General features: G+C 44.1%; 1 protein-coding gene across 3 annotated transcripts in view; it reads left to right on the top strand.

Moving 5' to 3' along the window:
• The window catches only part of dock4b (dedicator of cytokinesis 4b), a 315514-nt gene that overhangs the window by 54863 nt on the left and 233173 nt on the right, over nt 1-27478 (top strand). For all 3 annotated transcript variants that reach the window (XM_084049385.1, XM_084049386.1, XM_084049384.1), the window contains exons 2-7: nt 1676-1759; nt 7271-7311; nt 8441-8496; nt 11237-11333; nt 12876-13024; nt 16840-16924. In XM_084049385.1, coding sequence (XP_083905511.1) covers nt 1676-1759; nt 7271-7311; nt 8441-8496; nt 11237-11333; nt 12876-13024; nt 16840-16924 — 512 coding nt within the window. The remainder of the gene's footprint in view (nt 1-1675; nt 1760-7270; nt 7312-8440; nt 8497-11236; nt 11334-12875; nt 13025-16839; nt 16925-27478) is intronic.

Here is a 27478-nt window from a genome sequence, read left to right as displayed (position 1 = left end):
TTCAAAAGTACATGCTTTTAGATCTGAGCTGAGAAATGGGGGTTTAAGTGGTTAATTCATAATGTACTTTTTCCCTTCCTTGGCCCGAAATGTAGTGGGGTCAAAAGTACAGTACGATATACTGTATTTCTTTGTAGTAGAGTGAAAGTCTAGTGGTTTACAAAAATACATATACTGTACTCAAGTAAAGCAGTAGTTCTCAAAGTGGGGTCCTGGGACCCCCAGGGGTCCTTGAGGTGGTTCCAGGGGCTCCCCAGCCAAATGACTGATTGACTGACTGAGTTAGGAATAGGAACAAAATGGACCCTTATGTGTCTGTAACTCTGAGAGTGTACAAATGGAACCAAATGGACCCGTCAGGGTCCATTTGGTTCCATTTGTACACTCTCAGAGTTACATTAACACTGATAAAATGGTATCAACTGGGGGTCCTTGAAATTAAAATGTCACTGCTGTACTTCCATAAAAATCGTCTCTTTGGGGGTCCCTGGCATTCTTTTGAAATGGGGGTCCGCGGAGGCTAAAAAGTGTCAATTTGGGGGTCCTTGACGTGATAAAGTTTGAGAACCACTGAAGTATAAACATATACTATACTTTACAGATATATTTACTTAAAGCACAGTACTCAAATAAATGTACTTCGCCACTGTCCACCCCTGCACTCAGCTACAGGCCAGGGAGTGCTTCACAGTAACACCAGAGCAGCAGCACCCACCCTGAAGTGAACGAGAGAGATTGCGGGTCTGCTGCCAATTCCTCGACTCCGACGAATGATGTACGAGCCTCTCCTCTCTCCGTGCGTTCTCTGGATCCAATGAACTGAATTGAATTGGAGCGTGTGGAGAGACTCTCGTTACAGTAGCTTACCCCCCCCCCCCCTCCCCCCCGACCAATACAGATAAATTATTGAATCACTGATACCTTTGAAGTCAAGTCACAAGTGTTAGCCCTCTGTTGGCGCTTGGCTTTGTTGGCACTTGGCTCGGGACGTAGAGCGGGTCGTACTGAAGTTGGAAAGTGCCCGGTTCAATCCCTGGTACTTTGTGACCATGAGCAAGATCTAAACCACAGGTTCTCAAACCTTTTTGGCTCAGGGGGGCACCCCTGTAAATAACTTTCCTCCACGGCACCCCTGAATTACATTGTTACTTTATCCCATTAAGACCTGGAACGCATCTGTCATTTTTTGATTTGAGCTAAAAAGCATTATTTTACACTTTGGGCTATTCAAAAATAGCAGATCTACAAGCTCATAGCCGCGCTACGAGCTTGTAGATCTGCTATTTTAGAAAAATCTTGAAAATGTGTGCAAATCTTTGAATATATATATTTTTAAAGCGAACATTTTTAACTCAAATCTTTGCTTCTGGTGGTCCCTGGAACAAAATATTTTGAGATGGGGGTCGGCGGCCAAGTACATATAATTTTGGGGGTCCTTGACAGGAAAAGGTTTGAGCACCACTGACATAGAAACATAAGTTTTTTCAGAATACTGTTGGGATTTAGAAGACATTTGTAGAATCGGCTTCAGGTCTTAATGGGCTTAATGTTAGCCTACGCTGTGAGGCTGCAGTCCTCACAGTGTCCTGACTCCTGGCTTTGGGTGGACATTGCTTTGTCAGACTGGACTGTGCGTATAGACTCAACGTGTGTGTTGTTTGTGCTTGTGTTGCAGTGCTGGCCAGTTTCAGAGGCACCGTTCAGCATGGACTGCCTCTGGAGATCGGAGACACCGTGCAGATCCTGGAGAAATGTGAAGGTAAAGCACACACACACACACACACACACACACACACACACACACACACACATTCATGAATGCATATTAACACACAGAGTGCGTATGTGGGACTCGCGTATCCGCGCGTCTGGTGTAGATCGGCCGTGACACACACACACACACACACACACACCAACACGCACGCACACACAGTTACACACTTACTGTACATTCATGCATGCATAATCACGGACAGACACATGCAGGGTTGCACATACAGTAGACAGCCTCCCTCCAACACTCAATACTACATTTCCTACAACTCGAGAATATTGTGCCAAACATATTAAACATTAATGGCTTTAGTAGGTCGTGTGTGTGTGTGTGTGTGTGTGTGTGTGTGTGCGTGTGCATGTGCGTGTGAGAGAGAGATAAATGTCTGTGGAAATTCCTTATTTGCCACCGTTTCCTGTGTGTAATGGCCAATGTTCCTGCCTTCCTGTCCACATCGTCTAGATGTCTTTCTCCCCCCTTCCACTCTTTCACTCTATTCCTGTTTGGTCTCTCTCTCTCTCTCTCTCTCTCTCTCTCTCTCTCTCTCTCTCTCTCTCTCTCTCTCTCTCTCTGATTCCGTAGTGATTTTCTCTAGGTTACTGCACTAACGCGGTTTCGCTGCTATGCTCTGGTTATATTTCCTAATCGCTCCCTCTCTGCTGCTCAGATTTTAAAACACAGACACTCGTGGCACGCTTCACTTCACTTCCTGTTATTCATTCATTTCTCCCCAGACAGAGAGACAGACAGGCAGAGAAACATCTATTCTATTGTGAAAGACAGACAGAGAAGATTTTCTCCCTCAGACAACATTATTTTGGAAGAAGGCTAGATAGGGAGATAAACAGACAGACAGACATGGACACTACCTAGTGTCTGCCAAAAAAGACCTAACAACAGCAGAGAACTAGTCCAGAGGAAGACAATTGGATCTAATTTCTTGTGAAGAGTCTGTTACCAACCCAATACCAGCAGGGACTGGGAGACAGGCTTGTAACAGGAGAGACGGGAAAGACACACTGACATGTAGTGAGACAGAAGGAGAACATTGCGGGAAACGAGACAGAAGATGTAGAACAGGCGTTTCAGCTCGAGATGAAAAGAGAAATGTATCTCCCTGAGACCCAAACTTACAAAAAGTAATTGCTTAAGGCCTATTTTTTTTAAATAGTGATTTTCCCAATTTTTCAAAGATTTTTGAAAATCTCTGAAAATGTTTTTGAATCTTTTTTTGGAGAATTGCTGAATGAGTTGAATGAAAAAAGGGAAACAAATGTTTTGTTGTAAAAACATACAAACTTCTGGGAAACCACTTGATGTAGCGAGTAAATGCAGGAAGGAAGGCAGGCACCGGGGTTGCCAGATCTGCTTATTATAATTTTCCCGCAAGATTCTATTTGAAAATAGCCGATCTACAAGCTCACAACGCGTCGCATCGCGACGCGTTGTGAGCTTGTAGATCTGCTATTTTCAAATAGCTGATGTATATGTTAAAGTGCACATGTGGCCCATAGTCGCTTCTTTTGGGCTGGTTTTCCTAGACCTGGTTGCTTGTTTCTCTCACAGAACCTGGCAACACTGGCAGGCACACAGAGAGCCGCGCAAGGACGCGAGACACGGAGAGAGACGAGCGATATGAAGGCGTTGTAGACAGCCGAGAACGCTCCAGAAGGATGTAATAATAATAAGGCCACAGAGGGCCTCGGACTCGGAGAGAGTGCATTAGTGCGAACGTATTGAGAGACAGACTGGTGACAGGAGAGTGACCCGGCCCTCCGCTGATAGCACTTCTCCTGTCAACATCCCTAAAACACAGGGGAGCGTCACTCTCTGGAGTCCCTGGCCAACACACAACCCCGGAGTCTCATAATGCTCTCTGCCGCCAGTGGTGGAAAAAGTACTCAAATTCTTTACTTAAGTAAAAGTACCAATACTGCAATATAAAAATACTCTGTTTCAAGTAAAAGTCCAGAATTAAAAAATGACTTGAGTAAAAGTACAAAAGTATTGGCATCAAAATGTACTTAAAGTACCAAAAGTAAAAATACTACATATTTGAAAACAGCAGATCTACAAGCTCACAACGCGCCGCGATGCGACGCGTTGTGAGCTTGTAGATCGGCTATTTTCAAATAGCCTATGTATAAAATAGGGCTAAAGTGGTATGTATGTATCAATATATCATAATTTATATCTGAAAAGTAACTAGTGGCTAAAGTTTTCAAGTAAATGTAGTGGAGTAAAAGTACAATATTTGCCTCTGAGATGTAGTGGAGTAGAAGTAAAAGTATTGGAAATTGGAAATACTCAACTAAAGTACAAATAACTCAAAATTGTACTTAAGTACAGTACTTAAGTAAATGTACTTAGTAATACTTTCCACCACTGTCTGCCGCTGATGTATTTGTGACTAGATGCCCCTCTTGGTATTTCTTTGATGTTTTGCTCGTTCTCTCCCTAACTAATGTGAATATATTCCTTTGCAAATGATGCATTGAGTGCCTGTTTGACGGCATTGTGTTAAAAAGGATAGTTCACCCCAACATTTTTGACGCATTCCTAAGCCAATAATTTGATGACCGGCGGACCGGTAGGCAGCGGTTCCGGTAGGAGATACAACGGAGACTCTTTGTGTCTCCTACCGGAACCGCTGCTGGTCATCAAATCATTGTCTTAGGAATAAGACAAAAACTGAAAAATGTCCATGAATTCTCCATGGGGTGACTAATCGATAGGAAAAAAGTCATTTTGGGGGTGATTTAAAAGCATTTAAAAGCCTAAAACCACCCATGCTAGCATAGGGAGGCTACTGTCTTTCTCTCTCTTCCACTTTCCTATTGCCTGTCTCTCCTATACTGTCTCCCTCTCAGCTGTCCTATTGTCTGTCTCCCCTACATTGTTTCCCTCTCTCTTTTTCTAATGTATGTCTCTCCTACACTGTCTCCCTCTCAGCTGTCCTACTGTCTGTCTCTCCTACACTGCCCCCCTCACTGTTTATCTAAATCGGCAGGTGCTATTGAAAATAACATTCATAATTGCAAACAAGTCCTATCGATGTTAGAGTCCGAGCCAGGCAGGGGACAACTAATGACATTATGTGCTGACACAGGCCCTTGTCGAGAGCCGTTTCTGCATTTGACCGCTGATAAATGAATGACATATTGAGGAAATGGCGAGTGTGTGTTTTTAGAATGCGCTGACCGCCGCAAATTACTAAGTTGGCATGCATTATTCATCCGCTGTTAATGATGCAATGTGTCTGGTTTCGATACCTTTTTCAATGCCCTGTCACGCGCGTCTGTGGATACAGTTCATACACGCACTGTATGGAAACTATCGATATCACCTGTTGTCATCCAAAACATTACACGGTGAGGTTTCCTTGTAAACCCTCCTATGGGTTTCTTACCTCACACAACAACGATCTGTTTTAACACATTCATTGCCAGATATTAACTTTCATTATTTATTTATTTTTAACCTGAGGAAGGTCTACACGAGGTCTACACGACCGAAACGCTGTTACTTGATAAATATTCTCTTGAAACGCGCAAGTGGCAGTGTGCGGGTATCTCTCCTTGAAAACAGTAGATCTACAAGCTCACAACGTGTCGCAATGTGCGATGCATTGTGAGCTTGTAGATCTACTATTTTCACTATATTTGAGATGGTGATTAATTCCTAATAATAAAAAAAAAATCCTACATATGTAGTGGAGTCAAAAGTACAATATTTGTCTTATTCGTAGTGAAGTGAAAGTCGTATTCAAAAATACTAATACTCAAGTACAGTACAGATACTCAAAAGATTTACTGCACTCAAGTAAATGTACTTAGTTACTGTCCACCACTACTATCAGTGAGAAACAATATCACGCACACAAAACTACACTCCAGCACAACTTCAAATCCACCAGGTCCTTCATGTGTTGGCAAATCCCAAACCAAATTATAGAGAACTAATACATTTAGGTTTCAGACTGATGCTGTTATCCGGGTTAATAATAATGAATGCGAGGGTAGAATGAGCTTACATTCCACTGTTGTGCTGACGCTAAGTGGCTTTGGATAAGAGCGTCAGCTGAATGAAATGTAGCCTACAACATTAAATGCAAATGCAGTACATCATTATAGTAATTAGCGCCTGCGCTTTGGCTAAAGCATCTTGCGTTAATGCTCCCTGATTTGAATTGGGAATTCCCAGCCGGGCTAGAATAATCTCTCTTCTTCCAAGACGTGTTATTATTATGCTGTCTATGCTCTTGCTTTTAAGCACGAGTCAAAAGCCTTTATCATTTTCACCTTGTCTGTTCAGATAGCACAGTTTTTCACACCCTCTCAGATAAGTGACAATGTGGCTTACAGTAGCTGAGCATATCGCTCCTGTCAGCTTTAAATTACTTTGGCCCTCAGCCATTTGGCTGCGTAACCCAGCACAGCACAGTTCTGTGATGTGTTTGCATTGTATGGTGTGCGTGCGTGCGCACGCACACCATACAACGTGTGGCTGCGACGCGTTGTGAACTTGTAGATCTGCTATTTTCAAACATTTTTGTGCTTTTACTTGTGGTACATTTTTATACCAATACTTTTTTACTCAAGTAAAGTTTTAATTCTGAACTTTTACTTGTAACAGAGTACTTCTATATTGCAGTATTGATACTTAAGTAAAATATTTGAGTACTTTTTACACCACTGGTGTGCTGTGGAGTGGAATTGCTGTTGTTCATTTTTCAGAATGGAAAATGATTTAAAGTTATATCGCAGGTTCCTTGGCTGCACACTGCCCACTGGGCTGGCCCACACCAACAGGAAATACTGGGGAAACAATTTGCCTCGCGACACCATGCACGGAAAGGAGATTGAGTAACATACTGCACTGCTGTGACTTATATCATAAATGAAATGGAGACGCAATTTCTGCTGATCTTGTGTGTGTGTGTGTGTGTGTGTGTGTGTGTGTGTGTGTGTGTGTGTGTGCGCGTGTGTATGCTTGTGTGTGCGCGTGTGTGTGTGGCGTATCACTGTGTGTTCTTTGGAGCTGTTATGCATGACACAGGATAAAGTTATTCACTCAGAGGCTAGGAGTTGCTCAGGAAAGACTATTTATTATCACGTGTTAGTGTGTCAGAATAGAAATCATTCTTTATGAAGTAGTCCATTTGGTAGACTGACTTGTCGTAATGATAGAAAAGCTTTTTTGTTAACGCACACACGCACGCACGCACGCACGCACGCACGCACGCACGCACGCACGCACGCACGCACGCACGCACGCACGCACGCACGCACGCACACACACACACACCACACACCACACAGAGATAGAACTTCTCTATCTGCTCTCCCATCATACTCGGCAGTCTAAAGCAAATACACTAGCTGTCCATAAACCTAATACCACACTCATGAACATAATACGGTGTACACTAAAACATAATTGTGTACTGCACACAGTTACAGTGACAGAAATGATGCTGCTCTTGTCTCCCTGTAGGTTGGTACCGAGGATTCATTCTCAAAAACCCAAATACCAAGGTGAGTGAAGTGTGCACGTTCGTGTTACTGTCAGCATTTTACTCCAAAAATGCATAAATAAAAGTTTTTCTAACGCAAATCTCAGCCTTTTGATATATCTCTGCTGTCCAGCAGCAACCAGCTATAACTCCAAAATGCTCATTGTTCAGGAAATGAAAAAACTAAATATAAGTTTATCAGGAAATTAAGAAAACCTTATATTTTTTAAAACAAAGCAATACTGCCTCATCAAAGTTGCTATAGTGACTTTATATATTGTCAGATACATGCAAGTGTCATTATATTATCACCACTTTACCCAAATCCAGCGCAAGTGGAGTTAGGAGTCCGAACAGCTGACAATAGCTCCGCTGCTGAGGGATTTCAAATGGGTCTAAATTCCCAAAAGTTAACAATGGATCTCCAAGCTCACAATGCATCACAACGTGTGAATTAATGCCCTGATGCTTCATGACACTTATCATATAGACCTACAATAATAAACAGGATTTTCAATATTACAATAACTTCTGTGAAGAGGGGTTCACAGAGTTGGAGTTTGAGTAGAACTAGCGCGACAGAAATGCTATGAACTCCTTTCTTCATGTCACATTGCTCTCCTCATTAAACACTTCATAGATATTAGAAATATAATGACTTGTTTTCATGACATTAGGGTCAGTGCTAAGTTTGATAAACAGGTACACTGCATAGTTTTAACAGACTACGGGGAGAAAAACCCTGCCGTTTAGTTTGTTTATGTGCTGCTCTTCCTCTCACTGCACAGTGCGCTCTGGGGGGAGTTGCGTGGTGTTGACGGACAGTTTGAAGAACCAATGGAGTTGGGAGGTTTTGTCAGAGGCGCTTTTTAATACTTTTCATTGGTTCAAATGTTGTTGTTTTTTTTACACATACTTAAAGGGTGTTCAATAGCGTTGATTTATGGGGGGGAAAAAAAATGAAAATGGAGTTAGCTGGTCCCTGCTGGACAGCGACGATATGCTTTTGTGAGTTTGTGTTAAAAATCTGTATAATCTTTTAATAGTGTCTGTGAAAATTGGAAACACTTGGGGTTAATGGTGGTGCAGAGTGATTCAGAGAGAGAAGGCTGTTCATTCACTAACCTTGTTATTTTCCTTATTTGCTGAAGGGCATCTTCCCGTGCAGTTACATCCACTTGAAGAATGCCCAAGTTAAGAACAAAGGGTGAGTCATGGACCTTGTGCATTTTGTCGCTTAGTGTTCCTGCACTGTAAAATCATGATCATTAATTTAACTCTGACAGTGTACAGATGTAACCAAAATGGCCCCTACGGGTCCATTTTGGTTACATCTCTACACTCAGAGTTGAGGGACATTCACACCAAGCATTATAACGGTAACTATAACTATATTGTTCAACTCAATTCTCTTTGTTATAGTTGTGAACTCTGCCATCAACTTGAGTTAGAACGATTTTTTTATAGTTTTATACTCACTAGTCCATACCTGGTTGATGTGTGGGGGGATATGCGCACATGATATGGCAACCCGGGAGGCAGTTCGTCCCACAGCTGGGCAGCCCCGTAACCATGGCGACATTCTTTTACACAAAAACACTAATAAACAGCTGCGATTTGGGGAAATAAAAAAAGTTCCGTGCACATGGTAAATCGGGTCAATGGCTGTGTGCAAATTCAGATCAATTGCTCCAGCCACTGAGGAGAACCGGGCGTTTTGGTGAGCACAGCACAGACAGACAGACAGAGGTTTGTAGAATTATAGGAGGATAGTGCTTGGTGTGAACAGCCTTTAACACCTACATTTATATACTCTGAGAGTTAAATAAATTAATTACTATTTGCGTGCATAGCTACAACTTATGTGGGTGTATGCATGCTTACTGTACGCGTCCTTGTGTGTGTCTACCTCTCGTGTGTGTGTGTTTGTGCGCTTGCGTGCGTGCATTTTGTGCCTGATTCAGCGGGTCACCATGTGCACGTAATCATGTACACCATTGGTTCTCAAAGTGGGGTCCGGGGACCCCCAGGGGTACTTGAGGGGGTTCCAGGGGGTCCCCAGCTAGACGATGGACAGGAACCAAATGGACCCTTATGGGTCTGTAACTCTGAGAGTGTACAAATGGAACCAAATGGACCCTAACGGGTCCATTTGGTTCCATTTGTACACTCTCAGAGTTAAATTAACATTGGTTTTACAATGTGAATTGGGGTCCCAGAGGTATAAATGCCATTAAATGGCGGTCCGTAGCCTAATGCATGTCAAACTCGCGGTCCTTGAAATTAGAATGGTTGAGAATCACTGCTAGAGAGCCGTAAAAACCTTCTCTTATTGGGGTCCCTTGTCCCTGGCTTTTCAAATGGGGGTCCGCGGGGTAATAAGTGTCAATTAGGGGGTCCTTGACATGAAAAAGTTTGAGAACCACTGATGTACACAGTACATACAGTAATGTGTGTGTTTGCGTGCGTACTTGGGGCCATGCAGGTCCCAAGGTATGTTGGCACACAGTACAGTATGTGCAATCTGTCTCCGTTGCCACAGCGTTTGTGTGTTTCTCTCTCTCTCTGTCACGCACGTGTGCACGAACACACCCTCCCATCCATCCCCGCCGTCGTCTGCCATTTCTCATGCAAATCGCCTCTTCTTTGTCCTGTGCAGGTGTCCATCTGTCGCGCATCCTAGTACTGTACCTACAGTATGCCACTGTACCCGCTGTCGGCATGTTGAATCGATGCTCTGCATAACATTGTTTGCGGTGGGTCTGGTACACAAAGGCAATTGTTTTGAATGCAAGGCGGAGGCACAGCGTGCGGTCCAACGGCTGTGTTTCTACTCGACATAAATGAAACATGAAACTGATGAATGAAAGATGAAAGGGCCTGGTGGCAAAACGGAGACAGGGGAGGAAGCTTCATAACTCGGAAATTATACAGTACAGTCGGGGGAGGAACAGATTTCTGTGTGTGTGTGTGTGTGTGTGTGTGTGTGTGTGTGTGTGTGTGTGTGTGTGTGTGTGTGTGTGTGTGTGTGTGTGTGTGTGTGTGTGTGTGTGTGTGTGTGTGTGTGTGTGTGTGTGTGTGTGTGTGACTGAGAGCGGTAGAAACATGCCCACTGGCAAGCACTTTAATTAAATTCTACACATTGTCACAGCCCTGGCCCCGAGAGCCAGCAACAACGGTCTGTCCAATTCAATTCACGTCACACGTGAATTTCGTATTTACGTGTGCCTGTGTGTGTATGATCGAGCATAATGAGGACTTGTGCGTCTGTCATTCCACAGCCTGGGGGGGTGGAAGAAGTGGGAAGTGGTTTGGATCGTTTGGTCATGGTCACGTTGTAGGGCATTGGTTCTCAAAGTGGGGCCCGTGGACCCCCAGGGGTCCAGGGGTCCCCAGCAAAATGAGGAACAGTTTAAACCAGGTGTATTCAACAGGGGGTCCGGGACCGCTAGGGGGTCCTCAGAGTTACTACAGGGGGTCCGTCAAATCTTTGTGTGATGGGGAACATTAGCCGAAAATAGCAGATCTACAAGCCTCGCAGCGCGAGGCGTTGTGAGATTGTAATTTTCAGAGAGTTGCTGTAGAGGGAAAAAGAGCAGACCCCCCTCAAGGACCCATGAAGGTCCACGGACCCCACTTTGAGAAACCCTGCATTAGAGTGATCACAGTAGTGGACAGACATGGGAAGATTTTGAGAGGCTGAAGACTGGGAGTTCTGCTGAATTTTGGATCAGTTGTAGAGGCCAATTATTCTAATACTGCGTGTGTGTGTGTGTGTGTGTGTGTGTGTGTGTGTGTGTGTGTGTGTGTGTGTGTGTGTGTGTGTGTGTGTGTGTGTGTGTGTGTGTGTGTGTGTGTGTGTGTGTGTGTGTGTGTGTGTGTGTGTGTGTGTGTGTGTGTGTGTGTGCGTGCGTGCGTGCGTGCGTGCGTGCGTTTCCAACCCACAGGCAGTTTGAGACGGTCATTCCGACTGAAGACTCCGTCATCACAGAGATGACCTCCACTCTGAGAGACTGGGGAGTCATGTGGAAACAACTCTATGTGGTAAACACACACACACACACACACACACACACACACACACACACACACATACACACGTTTGTGTTACTATACTTGTGAGGACATAGACATTTTGTAAACAGCTGTGCCTCAACTTAAAGTTTCACTCTTGCGGGTCGAAGTGGACAACACTTGTGGGGTGTTAGGTGTGTGATATTTTCCTATGGATCTTGCATCCACCACACCGTTCCCATCAGGGCCGGTTCCAACCCCATTTGCACCCTAGGCAAGCTTTCTCTGACTCTAGTAAGCCTAACTCCCCTACTATTTTGTAACCATAAAACAACCATTTCTCTTGTTAGGACCAGGAAAATTGTCTGTTTGTGCATTGTCTATGTCTCATTCTACTGTTCTTGTCGGGACATTTGGCCCTCGCAAGTATAGTAATACAAGTAGACACACACACACACACACACACACACACACACACACACACACACACACACACACACACACACACACACACACACACACACACACACGCCCAGGCACCTGCAAAAGTACAGTGCGTTTAACAATGCATTGGTGTATCGGCCATCATTGTACACGGGCACAGGCAGATCAGAACTCACTAACTTGAATATTAACTACTGACAGAGTTGAGTTTGTGTGTTTATCTGCTAAAGGGAATTCATTTGGCCTGGTACAACTCCCGGGCAGCAAACAGCCCAAAGCCTTTCCACACACACTCATTAGTCAAATTGATTGTGTTTGTTGCCTATTAGGCTATTCTGTTGTGCAGATTAGATCGCACTGATGAACGCCCGCCGATCAAAGAGCATAAATTGACGAGGAGAGAAGCTGCGGGACACCGAGGATCATTTTGCGCAAAATCCATTTTGTGAAGAGTCTCTCTTCACAGTGTGAGCTGTGGATATCAGCGAGGCTTTCGGGAGACTGTTCACAGATGATAGACAGACAGACAGACAGACAGACATGAAACGAACGTATCGCGTTTGCAATTCCTCTCCCCTCGTTAACCCATTAAGACCTAGGACTGTGACATTTTTAGATTTGAGCTAAAAAGCATTATTTTACACTTTGGGCTATTCAAAAATAGCAGATCTACAAGCTCATAGCGCGGCACCGAGTGCCGCGCTACGAGCTTGTAGATCTGCTATTTTTGAAAAATCGTGAAAATGTGTGCAAATCTTTGAATATATATATATATTTTTTTAAAGCGAACCGTTTTTAACTCAAATCTTTGCTTCTGGGGGTCCCTGGAACAAAATATTTCGATGGGGGTCCGCGGCCAAATACATATCATTTTGGGGGTCCTTGACATGAAAAAGTTTGAGCACCACTGATATAGAAACATACGTTTTTCAGAATACTGTTGAGATTTAGGAGACATGTAGAATCGGCTTCAGGTCTCAATGAGTTAATGTGTCTCTCTCAAGGGGGGTTTGTTTGTCACTCACTCATGCAGGTACACGTAGCGAAAATCAGTGCAGTGTTGTCATTATGCAAGAGAATGAGTGAAATGAAATAACCCTGATCTTTCTCCCCTCCTCTCCATAACAGAAGAACGAGGGTGACCTGTTCCACAGGCTGTGGCATGTCATGAACGAGATCTTGGACCTACGGAGGCAGGTGCTGGTCGGACACCTCACCCACGACCGCATGAGGGACGTCAAACAGCACATCACCGCGCGGCTGGACTGGGGCAACGAGTGAGTGGATGGCGTGGTGTGTGTGTGTGTGTGTGTGTGTGTGTGTACAGAGGTTTTTTTGCAGGATTTTGCAGGTTTTAGCAGGTTTTAGAGCCAAGATGAGCATCGAATGTGTTTATAAGCACATTTTCTTCTATTCTTGGCATGTCATAATGTGCGAAAAAATATTATCATTTCCTAACCCTAACCCTTTGTTGGTGTAGAGGGAAAAAAGGAGGGCACCAAGTACACCCTGGGGACCTGGGTTTAAGTGCTTCATTGCTTGTTTCAAGTTCAGTGCATTCAAGCACTCTTTCCCTGCGTATCGGGTAGAGAAACGTCGGAGACAATTAAAACTCGAGCGCAGGCGGGCGCGTGCGTGAGACGAGCGTGACTGCAGCAGTTTTAACGGGGCCGCGCCCGCTTGTCGCCTGTCAGATTGCCCACGCCTCCCTACCTACCAGCTCGCCTCCGATTAAAAATTAATTACTAGGCGCGTCAATCGTTCCCAGTTCGAAAACACCTCCGCAAGCAGCCTACCAAAGGCTTCTGTATAGAAATCTGTATCTGTTTATGCCGGTTCATTATGTCAGATTCAAAACGGAAGTACTGACGTTTGTTTGCCATTGAACGATCAGTGTGACAGGAAAATGCATAGGTCACGAAGCAGACCAGTCATGCTTACTACTGACGTGCATACTGCATAGTCACCCCCCAAAGGCCCATTCTGAGCCGCGAAAAACCCTGGAGAGAGAGACAAAATATGAGAGACGTTTAGGCGGTAGGGATTGTACCGATACATCAGCCTATGGGGCTGTCCTCCCATGCTGTAAAATTCACAGATAATCCACTCCCGACTCCTGTGCAGTGTAACAACACTGTTATCTGCATTGACTAATGTTTCAGCGGAACAGCTCTTTGTCTTTGTCTGAGGTACGTGAGCTTCTTTTGGGACAGGCGGCCCCAAGAGCTCTGAATATTCTTGCGAGCCCAGAATGCGAAAGAAATGTATGCAAATGATGTGTTCGCGCTGTTTTAATGTTCGCAGCAGTTTGGCTTACCTTTAGGCCATTCTCAGGAGAACAGAAATCACACGGTGCTAGTTAGCTGTCCCATGCTGCTGTTTTTATTTCATTTTTTAAAACACATTCAACCTGGCATCCCCATCCAAAAATGAATAGCTAGCTCACCATGCATTGCAATTTGAATCACGTTGTCTGATGGAGTATATAGGGCTTAAGTGCTTACTACAGAAACTATGGCGGACTTTCAAGCTTCCATTTTTTTGCCATCAGATTACTGTTAGTCCAGGTTTCCAGTATTCTGTGACCAGATTGCTGTAAATGTGTTACATTTGATGCGTTTGCTCTGAAACTCTGCTTGGCCCCTTTGCCGTATTCCTGTGTAGGCCCATTACAGTAAACACATTTGAGATACTGTAGCACTTGCTCGTTCTCATCACACAGGTAACACTGAGGTTACAAACAGCACAAACAGTAAATTATCGGATATTTATTTTGGTCATCGGTAGTCTCGCGTGGCCAGACTATTGCCTCCCACAAATTTCAAATGTTTCCGGTCATACAGTCTGGGACTCGGAAGCTCTGATCATGATTAACCCATTAAGACCTGGAACTGTGTCATTTTTAGATTTGAGCTAAAAAGCTTTATTTTACACTTTGGGCTATTCAAAAATAGCAGATATACAAGCTCATAGCGCGGCACCGAGTGCCGCGCTACGAGCTTGTAGATCTGCTATTTTTGAAAAATCATGAAAATGTGTGCAAATCTTTGAATATTTATATTTTTAAAGCGAACATTTTTAACTCAAATCTTTGCTTCTGGGGGTCCCTGGAACAAAATATTTTGATGGGGGTCCGTGGCCATATACATATAATTTTGGGGGTCCTTGACATGAAAAAGATTGAGCACCACTGATATAGAAACATACGTTTTTGAGAATACTATTGATATTTAGGAGACATGCAGAATCGGCTTCAGGTCTCAATGGGTTAAACTATAAAGCGGATGTGAAGCCTCCTCCCCACTTCCGCTTCGTCTTTACAGTCGCGCAAATTTATCCCAATATAAATACAAATCATCTAAGTATATATAGCTTGATGCTGAGCAGAAATGGAAATTAAAAAATAAAACGTAAAGATATTCTGAAATATATTTTCGTGAACGGAGGTGCCAGCTTCCTCTCTCGGATTTCGGAAGGTGTAGTTCCAGACTCTATATAACATTCAGAGATTGTGGAATAGTTGACTAGGTCATCGGTAACATGCTGTCTCGAGTGAGAGAGACTGAGAGAGAGAGAGAGACTTGAGAGTGAGTAACACATGCAGTACCAGGAGTGGATATATCCAGTATGTGCATACAAACAAACAGAAAATCCAATGACACACACACACACACACACACACACACACACACACACACACACACACACACACACACACACACACACACACACACACACACACACACACACACACACACACACACACACGCGCGGTACTATCTCTCCCCACTTGCAGTGTGTTTTAGTGTCAAGCGTTCTCCCTGTAGGCGACGCTCAGCTCTCAATCACATCTCCTCTGCTTCAAACAGACAATGGTCTGTGACCGCAGGGAGGGAGACCGAACCAAAGAAACACACACTTCGCTCTGCCATTCTGCTCCCCCCCCCCCCCCCCCCCCCCCTCTCTCTCTGTCTCTCTCCGTCTCCCTCTGATCCTCTCCCTTTCGGTTTCCATCTCTCTCTCACTTTTTCTCTCGCGCGCTACTGCCTTTCTCCCCCGTGCCTCTCCACACACAATCACACAATGGACAGCAACGAACGCATGCTTCTGGCCATGGGACGCTTGACTGCCTCTGTCTGTCTCTTGACTGTCGGTCCACTGACACTATCCGTCCCTGGGTGTAGGAGAGGGAGAGAAGAGGGTAATGGTTGAAGGAGGAGGAGGAGGAGGAGGAGGAGGAAGATGGTGACAAGGGAGGCGGTGTTAATTTTGACAGCAAATGTTGATTTAGTTTTAGTCATAGTCTTTTGAATGAAATTTCATTCAGTTTAAGTACTATTTTAGTTATCTGAAATGTCTCGTTTTTGTCGACCAAAATATCATACGTTTTTAGTCGACTAAATCTACAGTTGATTTTGGTGACTACAATGTATGTTGGCAAGCTGTGATGGTGTCCTAATGAAAATAGCCAATCTACAAGCTCACAACACGTCGCGCTGCGACGTGTTGTGAGCTTGTAGATTTGATATTTTCAGAGTGCAACATCGGAGTGCAACCAAACATAAAATGACTTGTCATTCAGTTCCACTGGATCTCTTCTCCACTAATCCCTCCCTAACACACGTTTTTATTTGTTAACGAAATTGTCAACATATTTAGTCATAGTTTTCATCATAGTTTTCATCATAGCTTAGTGTTTATTTAGTTTTCGTCAGTGAAAAAAGGTAGTCGACGAACATTTTTCGTCATAGTTTTAGTCGACAAAAAGACCTGAGGCCGCGTCTAAAAAAAATCTAAATCCTAAAAAAAAATTGGGAAAAAATATTAAAAAATAATTTTCACGATTTTTCAAAAATAGCAGATCTACAAGCTCGTAGCGCGGCACTCGGTGCCGCGCTATGAGCTTGTATACAGTATCTGCTATTTTTGAATAGCCAAAGTGACAGGTCTTAATGGGTTAACACTGGAGGGAGGGAAGAGGGGAGAGGCTGGTTGGATGACTGACATTGATTTTCTGACATACATCTTTTTTTGTCTTTGTGTGTGTGTGTGTGTGTGTGTGTGTGTGTGTGTGCACGTGTGTGTGTTACAGGCACCTGTGTCTGGACCTAGTTCCGAGGAGAGAGTTCAGCATGGTGGACCCAGACGAGATCAGCGTCACCGAACTGTACAGACTGGTAAGTTATCTTTTAACTGTTCATATCACAGACGCGTCCTTTCAAGACCCTCCCTGTTGAAGAAACGTCTTCAGCTGCCTGACCTGAAGCAACGTTTGATGATTGCCATCTTCTTTAATTATGTAATTTGTCTAGACTGATGGGGTGTCGGTGAATGTGTGTATTTCAGCATGGCTGCAGGACAGAAACCTTGCATAACTTCCTGGAAATGAATGCCCTATTTTGTTGTACAACAGTGTTGCACAAAAGTAGCTAAAATAGACCATCTACCAGCGCACAAAGTGAGCTCGAGCTTGTGGCTGTTTTAGATATTTTAGAAAAGAAAACCTTGAGAAGTGAAAGTGGTTAAAGGAGTAGTTTACCCAAAAAAATACTTATTTTCTAGCAATTACGCACCCCATGAAGCCTTGAATTCATGGAGATTCTTTTGTTTTTGTCGCATTACTGAGCCAGTCTTTGAGACTCTTTGAGACTCTTTGAGGTCATCAAATTATTGGCTTATGAATGCAGCAAAAACTGAAAAGTCTCCATGAATTCAAGGCTTCATGGGGTGTTTTTGGGTGAACTACTCATTTAAGTCTTTCTGCGTATTTCATAAGTATTGAACCAACGAAACGTTGAAACAAGAGCTTGTGACTAAATAATATTGTGAACCTGTGGGCCGGGGACCACTGGCGGACCGCAAGTGGGTCCCCAAATAATTGCAAAAACACTAATATTTCTATGATAATGTATCATTGATATGTGGTCAGATGGCTGGGCTGCGAACGCTTTCAAGGTTGAGAACCACTGGAATAAGGAATAAGGAATTTGTTGTTGTTTTTTTGTTCATTTCGGGTCATACAGTAGCCTATGTTCTCTCTCTCCCTCCCTATTCATGATCCTTGTGGGTTGTTCGCCACATCTGTCGTTTTCCCCCCTATGCCCCTTCTGCTGTTACCATGGCAACCAGATCTCTGGCCTGACACAGCAAGCAGAGGATCGCATTAGACGCGCGCACACGCACACACGCACACGCACACACCATGGCCTTAGGAGAAGAAAGGTATGAATATGACATTTAACCGTAATGATAACAATAGACAATAACACATACTTATGATCCATAGTATCCATATTAAAGGGATAGTTCACCCCCACAATCACATTTATTCTATCGATTAGTCACTCCATGGAGACTTGAATTAATGGATATTGTTTTGTTTTTGACCATTCCTAAGCCAATTATTTGATGACCAGCGGACCAGTAGGCAGCGGTTCCGGTAGGAGACACAAAGGAGACTCTTTTTGTGTCCTACCGGAACCACACTGCCGGTCATCAAGTTATTGTCTTAGGAATGGTCAAACACAAAACAATATCCATTCATTCAAGTGTCCATGGAGTGACTAATCGATAGAAATAAAGTCATTTTGGGCGTGAACTATCCCTTTAAGTTTTAAGTTTATGAGGAGATTCAAAAGAAGGTAGAGAGCATCAGTTCTTAACCAATAGTCCTCAACGGAGAACACACACACACACACACACACACACACACACACACACACACACACACACACACACACACACACACACACACACACACACACACACACACACACACACACACACACACACAGGCGTACATACACGTAATATACATATACATACACACACACATGGCCTTGTCTTATGTGGTAATTGAAACCTCTTTATCCTTATTGTTCTTGTTTGTTTGTTGGGAAGGACCCAGTGAAACACTATGATTACTGGTTGGGTAGGTTGTGTTCGCCCTTGTGCATTGATTAGGACAATGGTGGAGAGTGAGGACCATTTATTATCCGTAATAAACAGGTGCTACTGAACAGCAGAGTTGTGTGTGGTTTCTGTAATACGCTGGATATAAACAAGGAATGATTGCCCTTGTAATTGTACAGTCACAATTACAACGAGAGAACAGAGAGAGAAGTGAGAGAGAGGGAGAGGGGGCGCAGTCTTTCTAACGTTGTTAGTCAAGAACGCTCTTGAGAGATCATAGTCTGACGTTCGTCCATGACGCCCTGAACCGGTGCTTCTCAAAGAGGGGGGGGCCCCGGCAAAATGTGTTAACCCTTTAAGACCTGAAGCCGATTCTACATGTCTCCTAAATCCCAACAGTTTTCTGAAAAACATATGTTTCTATATCAGTGGTGCTCAAACTTTTTCATGTCAAGGACCCCCAAAATGATATGTATTTGGCCATGGACCCCCATCAAAATATCTTGTTCCGGGGACCCCCAGAAGCAAAGAATTGAGTTAAAAAATATTCGCTTTAAAAACATATATATTCAAAGATTTGCACACATTTTCACGATTTTTCAAAAATAGCAGATCTACAAGCTCGTAGCGCGGCACTCGGTGCCGCGCTACGAGCTTGTAGATCTGCTATTTTTGAATAGCCAAAGTGTAAAATAAAGCTTTTTAGCTCAAATCTAAAAATCACACAGTTCCAGGTCTTAATGGGTTAATATAGCTTCACAATCAATTAAACCACTTTAACCCTATTTTGTATAATTCGTCTATTCCAAAATAGATCTACAAGCTCACACTTCAAATTTGTGAAAAATGTGGAATCATTTCACGCACAAATCTTCTCTCGTGGGGGTCCCTGGCACAACATCTTTTCAGATAGGGGTCTGCTGCCAAATACATATTGATTTGGGGGTCCTTGACTTGTGTGTTTGAGAACCACTGCCTTGAACAGTCAGGCCAAAATAACTGTCATTCACCTGTACTGAGACAGGTTTAATCCGCACATCGCTGTTCCCATGGATGCACAAGCCAGACACACACACACACGCACACACACGCACGCACGCACACACACACACACACACACACACACACACACACACACACACACACACACACACACACACACACACGCACACGCACACGCACACGCACACGCACGCACACCGCCTCCAGCAGACATTAGAGTGCTAATTCCCTCTGTGGTGTTTGTTTGTGGAAACGACCTCTTTGTTTTCCACTTGTCGTGCGGCTTAATTGAAATTAGATGGAGCTTATCCAGTATGTGTTCGCTTTTGTAAGCCTAGCGTGCGTTTGCCTCGTCTGTGCTTACCTAATATGCAGTGTGTGTGTGTGTGTGTGTGTGTGTGTGTGTGTGTGTGTGTGTGTGTGTGTGTGTGTGGTCGGGAGGGTAAAATTGAACATGCAACCTGACTACTTTAGTGCCTGTAAATGGTAAATGGTGCTTTTATTTAGCTCCCTTATCCAAAGTGCTTTACAAGGTGCATTACATTCAGTGTTGCCAGATTCTGTGAGAGAAACAAGCAACCAGGTCTAGGAAAACCAGCCCAAAAGAAGCGACTATGGGCTACATGAGCACTTTAACATATACATGAGCTATTTGAAAATAGCAGATCTACAAGCTCACAACGCGTCGCGATGCGACGCGTTGTGAGCTTGTAGGTCGGCTATTTTCAAATAAAATATTGCAGGGAAATTATAATAAGCAGATCTGGCAACCCTGATTACATTCACCCATATAAAAGAGTGTTGCACAAAAGTATTGAAAATAGCCGATCTACAAGCTCACAACCGCGTTGTGAGCATATATTAATATAATATAATTTTTTATTTTTAAATAATTTTTTCTAATTATAAAAAAGGAGCTGTTTTGGACGTACAAGGTTTCCACCGGACAGCAATGATATGTCATAGGTAACTGACGTCATAGACCGCTCACATGGATTCTGAGATCCACATGAAGCCATGATGCCAGTCGTTGTTTTCTGCATCATTTAGTGTTGCCATTCTGCCATTCCCTCTCACTGCTGACCCCCACTGTTGGCCTGGGGGCAGGTGTAGATTACCACGGCTCCTCCTTGCCTCGCCGGACACTTCTTCTTCACTGGGAGTCTGTAATGCAATGTGACGTGTTGTGAACTTTGTAGATGGGCTATCCTCTGTTAGAACAGTGGTTCTCAAACTTTTTCATGTCAAGGACCCCTCAAAATGATATGTATTTGGCCGTGGACCCCGACCCCAAAATACTTTGTTCCAGGGACCCCCAGAAGCAAAGATTTGAGTTACAAATGTTCGCTTAAAAAAAATTATATTCAAATATTCGCAAAAAAAAAAATCACTATTTAAAAAACATAGCAGATCTACAAGCTCATAGTGCGGCACTCTGTGCCGCACTATGAGCTTGTAGATCTGCATTTTTTAATAGCCAAAGTATAACATATGGATAAAGGGGTTAAAATGATTGTGACACTTTATTAACTAATTCTGCTGGGGACCTGCTAATACCCCCCACCAAGGACCCCTAGGGGTTCCCGGACCCCACTTTGAGAGCCGATGCGTTAGAATACGTTTTTCTCCTCAGTGGTTTGACTAATCGATGTGAACTTGTACACAGTCGGGCATTGACCATTGCCATAATGAGGACAGTGACGGAGCCCATTTTTCACTTTCCCCAATTCTAGGCTCTTTGTTAGCGTTTTTGTGAACTCTTGTCAAACTGTAAGGACCGGAGTTACGGCGCATAACCCAAATAAAATTCTGCAAAATACTTTGAGTGCGCACTTGACTCAAGACTCCTTTTTATTCTTCTATTGTTCATACTGTTGGCCTGCACCCCTTTTTACAATATTTTGAGTGCACACCACACATCCCCGGGTATAGACTAGTTTTCAGTATTTGTCGTTCGAGAAGTACATAGGGGCTCCACAAACGGACACAGACTCTCACAAACCCATTTCTAGACCATTGGTTCTCAAAGTGGGGTCATTCTTGAAAATGTGTGCAAATCTTTGAATATATATATTTTTAAAGCGAAAATGTGTAACTCAAATCTTTGCCTCTGGGGGTCCCTGGAACAAAATAATTTGAGATACATATAATTTTGGGGGTCCTTGACATGAAAAAGTTTGAGAGCCATGCTGTACAAAATGCCACCTCGCGCTCAGGTCCCACCTTCCTCTACTCTCTCTTCCTCCACTCTCCTTACACCGCGCCAGTCTCTTTGAAGTGGCTTTTGCCCCCCCCCCCCAAAAAAAAAAAACTTTTCTGAAGTCTTAAATTAGCTCTCCGGTTTGGCACCTCTTAGTCTCTCAGGCGCGGCGCCGTCTTCGGGGCAGAGGCGAGCCGGCTTTAACCCATTAAGACCTGGAACTGTGTCATTTTTTGATTTGAGCTAAAAAGCATTATTTTACACTTTTGGCTATTCAAAAATAGCAGATATACAAGCTCGTAGCGCGGCACCGAGTGCCGCGCTACGAGCTTGTAGATCTGCTATTTTTGAAAATTCGTGAAAATGTGTGCAAATCTTTCAATATATATATATTTTTAAAGCGAACATTTTTAACTCAAATCTTTGCTTCAGGGGGTCCCTGGAACAACATATTTTGATGGGGGTCCGCGGCCAAATACATATAATTTTGGGGGTCCTTGACATGAAAAAGATTGAGCACCACTGATATAGAAACATACGTTTTTGAGAATACTGTTGAGATTTAGGAGACATGTAGAATCGGCTTCAGGTCTCAATGGGTTAATGCCAGGGTTATTTCCCATGGAGTGAGTGTGAGACGGGAGGGGAGGATCAGATCAGGGCCGGGGCGGATCAGACGGCAGCGATGGACCCGCTCGGGTCTGGCAGGGTCGAGATGAAAGGGCCTCCTTAGCGCCGTTATCAATACAGAGGTTGCATGGTGATAAAGGAACATGCACGTGCCGTGCACACACACACACACACACACACACACACACACACACACACACACACACACACACACACACACACACACACACACACACACACACACACACACACACACACTTTATTACTATACTCAACATTTTAGCACGTCGATTTTATACTGTAAATGCGATTTTTCGATTTTCCCAATTAAGTAACCCACCTCCTGCAGCCATTATAACCGAAAATAGCAGAAAATATCTGATCTGCAAGCTCAAGATCAGCTATTGTCGACACCGGTGTGCAGCAAAGACTGGATCAGTATGATTCTAACCTTAATCCGAACCTCTAAATGCCTACAATATAGGGTTAATATTATTAACCCTAACCCCAACTCTCTGCTGGAATATTTTCATAATTGTAATAATCTTTTACCATACTGTAAAACAACCATTTCTCTAGTGAAGATGAAGGAAATTGTCCTCACAATGTCTATTTCTCGAATTCTACTATGTGTGGGGACATTTGGCCTTCAAGTATAGCAATACAAGTTCTTACACACACACACACACACACACACACACACACACACACACACACACACACACACACACACACACACACACACACACACACACACACACACACACACAAATATACTGTACATGGGCTCACATGCTCAATTACACTCATTTCCGTACATGCATGATATCCACGTAGACACATACTGTACTGTAAACATACTGTTGCATATACGCACACACACACACACACACACACACACACACACACACACACACACACACACACACACACACACACGCATGCGTGTGCACGCAAGCGTCCTCAATTTCACACCTCACTTCTCATTTGAGTAAGGCACGTCTCCTTTCCTCAGCAGCTTAACAGGAGGATAAAAGCGGGCTTAGAAAGGAGGTTGTAGCGAGTGATGACAGGGAAAGCTGATGGAAGGCTGGAGGAAGCCCATGGGGTGCCTTCAAAGTAGTCATTCTTTTAATTAAGAAGGTTCCTAACAGAGTTAAATGACTCACACAGGGAAGCTGTCAGAACCTTCGCTAAAACATTCGGGACAACGCTCCTCGCGTCCCAGACTCTTCTCCCTTCTGGCTACCAAACTGTGGAATGAACTCCCCATTGCAGTTAGAACTGCAGAATCACTCCCAATCTTCCGCCCGTAATCTGAAGACTCACCTCTTCAGAATCCACCTTACCCCGTAGCACTTGCCGTAGCACGTGCCCTAGCCTTGACGACTTTGCAGGCTTATGCAAAGGCTAAAATGTCATTTAAATGGCATGTTATGTAGACAGATGCTAGGTCATTGTTGACCTGGCATCCTATATAGCGTGTAGTTTAAAGAACCATTTAAGAGTTACAGTAGTTTACGTGCAGCATCTAAGCCAGTGGTTTTTCGGAGTGGGGTCCGGGGACCTCCAGGGGTCCTTGAGGGGGTTCCCGGGGGCCAGCTAATTTGGCTGGGGACCCCCATGGAACCCCGTCCAGGACCAGTAGCCTAGTTTAATAAGTGCAGTCCGATTCTCATCCACATCTGTCCCTGACCTCAATGATGTTTTCCTTCAAGGTCACAGAAGTAGTGGCTAGGGGAGGCACAGAGGATGTTGTTTGTGTGACTATTGGGATGCACGGTGCACCCCAGGACCCCCGCTGCAGACCCCCTCCATTTGATCCTCTCTCCTCCCCCCTACTGAGATGGATGTTTAGGCCGTCACTCCACCCGGCGCTGCAGCTCCATGCTGTTCTGGAATAACATGCTTGAAAACATTACTGGCTGAACAATAATGACATGGTTGGACAAGCGCACGCGTGCACGCGCACTCACGCACGCGCACACGTACACACTGAGCACGCACATGCGAGCTCACAACGCATTGGCTCAATAGGCTCTATGCACACAGCCATATTGGAAAGAAATTGGGCCTCTTCTTACTTCCTTCACCGGTGTTACCAATGATACTAATGAAGGCTCTGTTCCATTCTGGTCAGGGTGCTGATATCATGCATGTTGGCTCGCTAGAAACACTCCATTTTGGTTCCCAAATGGCCCCTTATGTATGGTGGGTGTGTAACTCTGAGAGTGTACAAATGGAACCAAATGGACCCGTACGGGTCCATTTGGTTCCATTTGTACACTCTCAGAGTTATGGGGGTCCTTGAAAATAAGACAACGACTGTGCTACACTAAATGGAACAGAGCCTTAATTAGTATTATTGGTAACACCTTCTCTTCTCTTCTCTTCTCTTCTCTTCTCTTCTCTTCTCTTCTCTTCTCTTCTCTTCTCTTCTCTTCTCTTCTCTTCTCGTGCACCAAAGCTGTTTGTTTCTGACTGACATTCCAGCATTGTTTTGGAGCTGTCATGTCTGTCCTTGGCGTCTTAGTCATGCTGTAACTGTCATATAACCACACTGCCCCCCCCCCCTTTACACACACACCCACAACCACACACTTCAACCCCTCCAACGGCTTCAATTACAGTCCACCACTGAACCGCTAATGAAATGCTACGGCTTATTATAGCGCCACAAATGCCTGGTCATTCTGAACGGAACCAGGAGCTGATCCCCTGTTACGTAAGCGAGTTTTATAAAAACAGACGGCAGAGTCGTTTGTTGTGGAGCTCCACGCTTTGATGCCTCATTTTATATTCCAGGTTCAAGGTTCAGTTTCCCTTTTCATGTCTGAAACCTGCTGCTCCACAACGGATGACCGTTTTTTTTCCAATTGAAAATGATGCGAAAAATCCAGATACCAAGCTATTGACATGTGTGTTCTTTCATAGTGCATGCATTTTATATTTGGTTTGGCTGTGGGTTTGTGCCTATTATTGTCCCGTGTTTCCGTTCCAACTCGATCTTAAAAGGACTCCAGTGTTTGAGGCCTCTCCTGGAACCAAAAGGCTGCCGTCAGAGCCCTCTCACATCTCCGCTATTATGCTGCATCTCTCTCAGCCTTCCTACAGTATACTGTCTCTCTCCTACACTAGCTCCCTCTCAGCTTTCCTACTTTACCTCCCCTACACTGTCTCACTCTCAGCTATCCTACTGTCTGTCTCCCCTACATTCTCCCCTCTAAGCATTCCTACTGTCTGTCTGTCTGTCTGTCTGTCTGTCTGTCTGTCTGTCTGTCTCTCCTACTCTGTCTCCCCTCAGCTTTTCTACTATCTGTCTCTTCTACACTTTCTCCCTCTCAGCTTTCCTATGGTCCATTGTACATAAAGACAGGTTCCAAGGGCGCTCTTCTTGGAAACTGTCTTTATTTACGACAGACTTCCCACTCTCTTTAAAAAAGAAAAAAAAGAGGGAAAAAAAGACCAGAAAACTCCCAGCATTTTCGTAAAACAAACCAAAACCCTCTTTGATGGTCTCTTTGAAAGGAGCAGTTTGCTAGCGCGTGTTGAGTATTTAATGAGCTACAGTGAGGTCTACCGCCCTCCACACATACAGTGATTAGCAAGAGCAATAAAAGTTAAAAATTGTAACGTAACACGCACGCACGTGCAAAACTAGTAGCCGCGCTATCTGAAGAATTTGCCAAAAAAATAAATAAATGCAATTAGACTCATTTTTTCCCTATCCTCTTCCCTTTCCTATGTCCTTACTTGCCTCCTTCTCATCTCTCTTTCCTTCCTTCTACTTAAATGAATGCAGGGCAAGGTTTGGCATGGGCTGTGACCATCTGGCGTTCTCTCTCTCTCTCTCTCTCTCTCTGTGTGTGTGTGTGTGTGTGTGTGTGTCTGTGTGTGTGTGTGTGTGTGTGTGTGTGTGTGTGTGTGTGTGTGCCGCCTGCTTGCTCAGTTCAGCCAACGGTCCCTGTCTTTTTTGGGCCGACAACAGGATTAGCAAGAGTCTGTCTCTTTTTAAAACGTGCAGTCATCTGCATATAATTCCCTATACCTTGTGTCAGGCTATGTGTGTGTGTGTGTGTGTGTGTGTGTGTGTGTGTGGCTAATACACAGATATACATCTCTATGGTTTAATTTGCATATACAGTATACTATCATAGATTATAAACACATTGGGGGGGATAGATGGGTGATTTCCTGCTATTGTATATTTTAGTGTATTTAGTTGTTGCTCTTAACCACTTAAACCCTATATACTTCACTGACCAGAGTACCCCTGAGGTCTACACTAGGCCCCCTCCTTTTCCTCCTCCACACCAAATCTCAATGCCCAAGGTAGCCAATCTACAAGCTCACAACGCGCCACAATGTGATGCATTGTGAGCTTACGGATCTTCTATTTTTTTCTGAATTTTCACAATAGAATGGGGACTCTATGGTTGGTGTGGTTAAGCAAGGCAACTGTCCTTTCACAAACGTACTAGGCTGCCCTAGCGCGTCTGATATCTGGTCTAGAGGGGCGGGTTCAAAATCTCCGGAGAGAGAATCCGTGGGCTCCCATTGGTTCACCGATCTGTGTGCCCCTCCTCCTCCTCCAATGTGCAGCATTGACGTCACAACATTTGAAGCGACGCCCACTGCACTCTGGTTGGTTGGGGAAATGAAAGGTTGACTCCCACTTCCTATGCCAGGAACGTCAACAGGCCGGTCCAGGCTTTTATTTTCCTTCGCGTTTTGCTAAAAAATAAGAGCCTGGACCAGCCTGTGGTCGAGGCTACAAACGTACCAACTAGCAAAAAAAGGCCTACAGTAGGCTAAGGTCAGCATCTAGATGTAACCACTGTTCCTGTTCCCCTGTTCATGTATGATAGAGAAATGCAAGGTACAGTACGTACTAACATCCTCAGTGTTAAATCTGGTATAAGTGATTTTGTTTCGTTAAAATAACTGTAACCCCGTCTCTCTCTCCCCATTTCTATCTACTATATAC

Source organism: Gymnoscopelus microlampas (assembly GCF_963454915.1).
Source record: "Gymnoscopelus microlampas genome assembly, chromosome: 23".
Taxonomy (NCBI): domain Eukaryota; kingdom Metazoa; phylum Chordata; class Actinopteri; order Myctophiformes; family Myctophidae; genus Gymnoscopelus; species Gymnoscopelus microlampas.
This window is presented reverse-complemented; position numbering and strand designations above follow the sequence as displayed.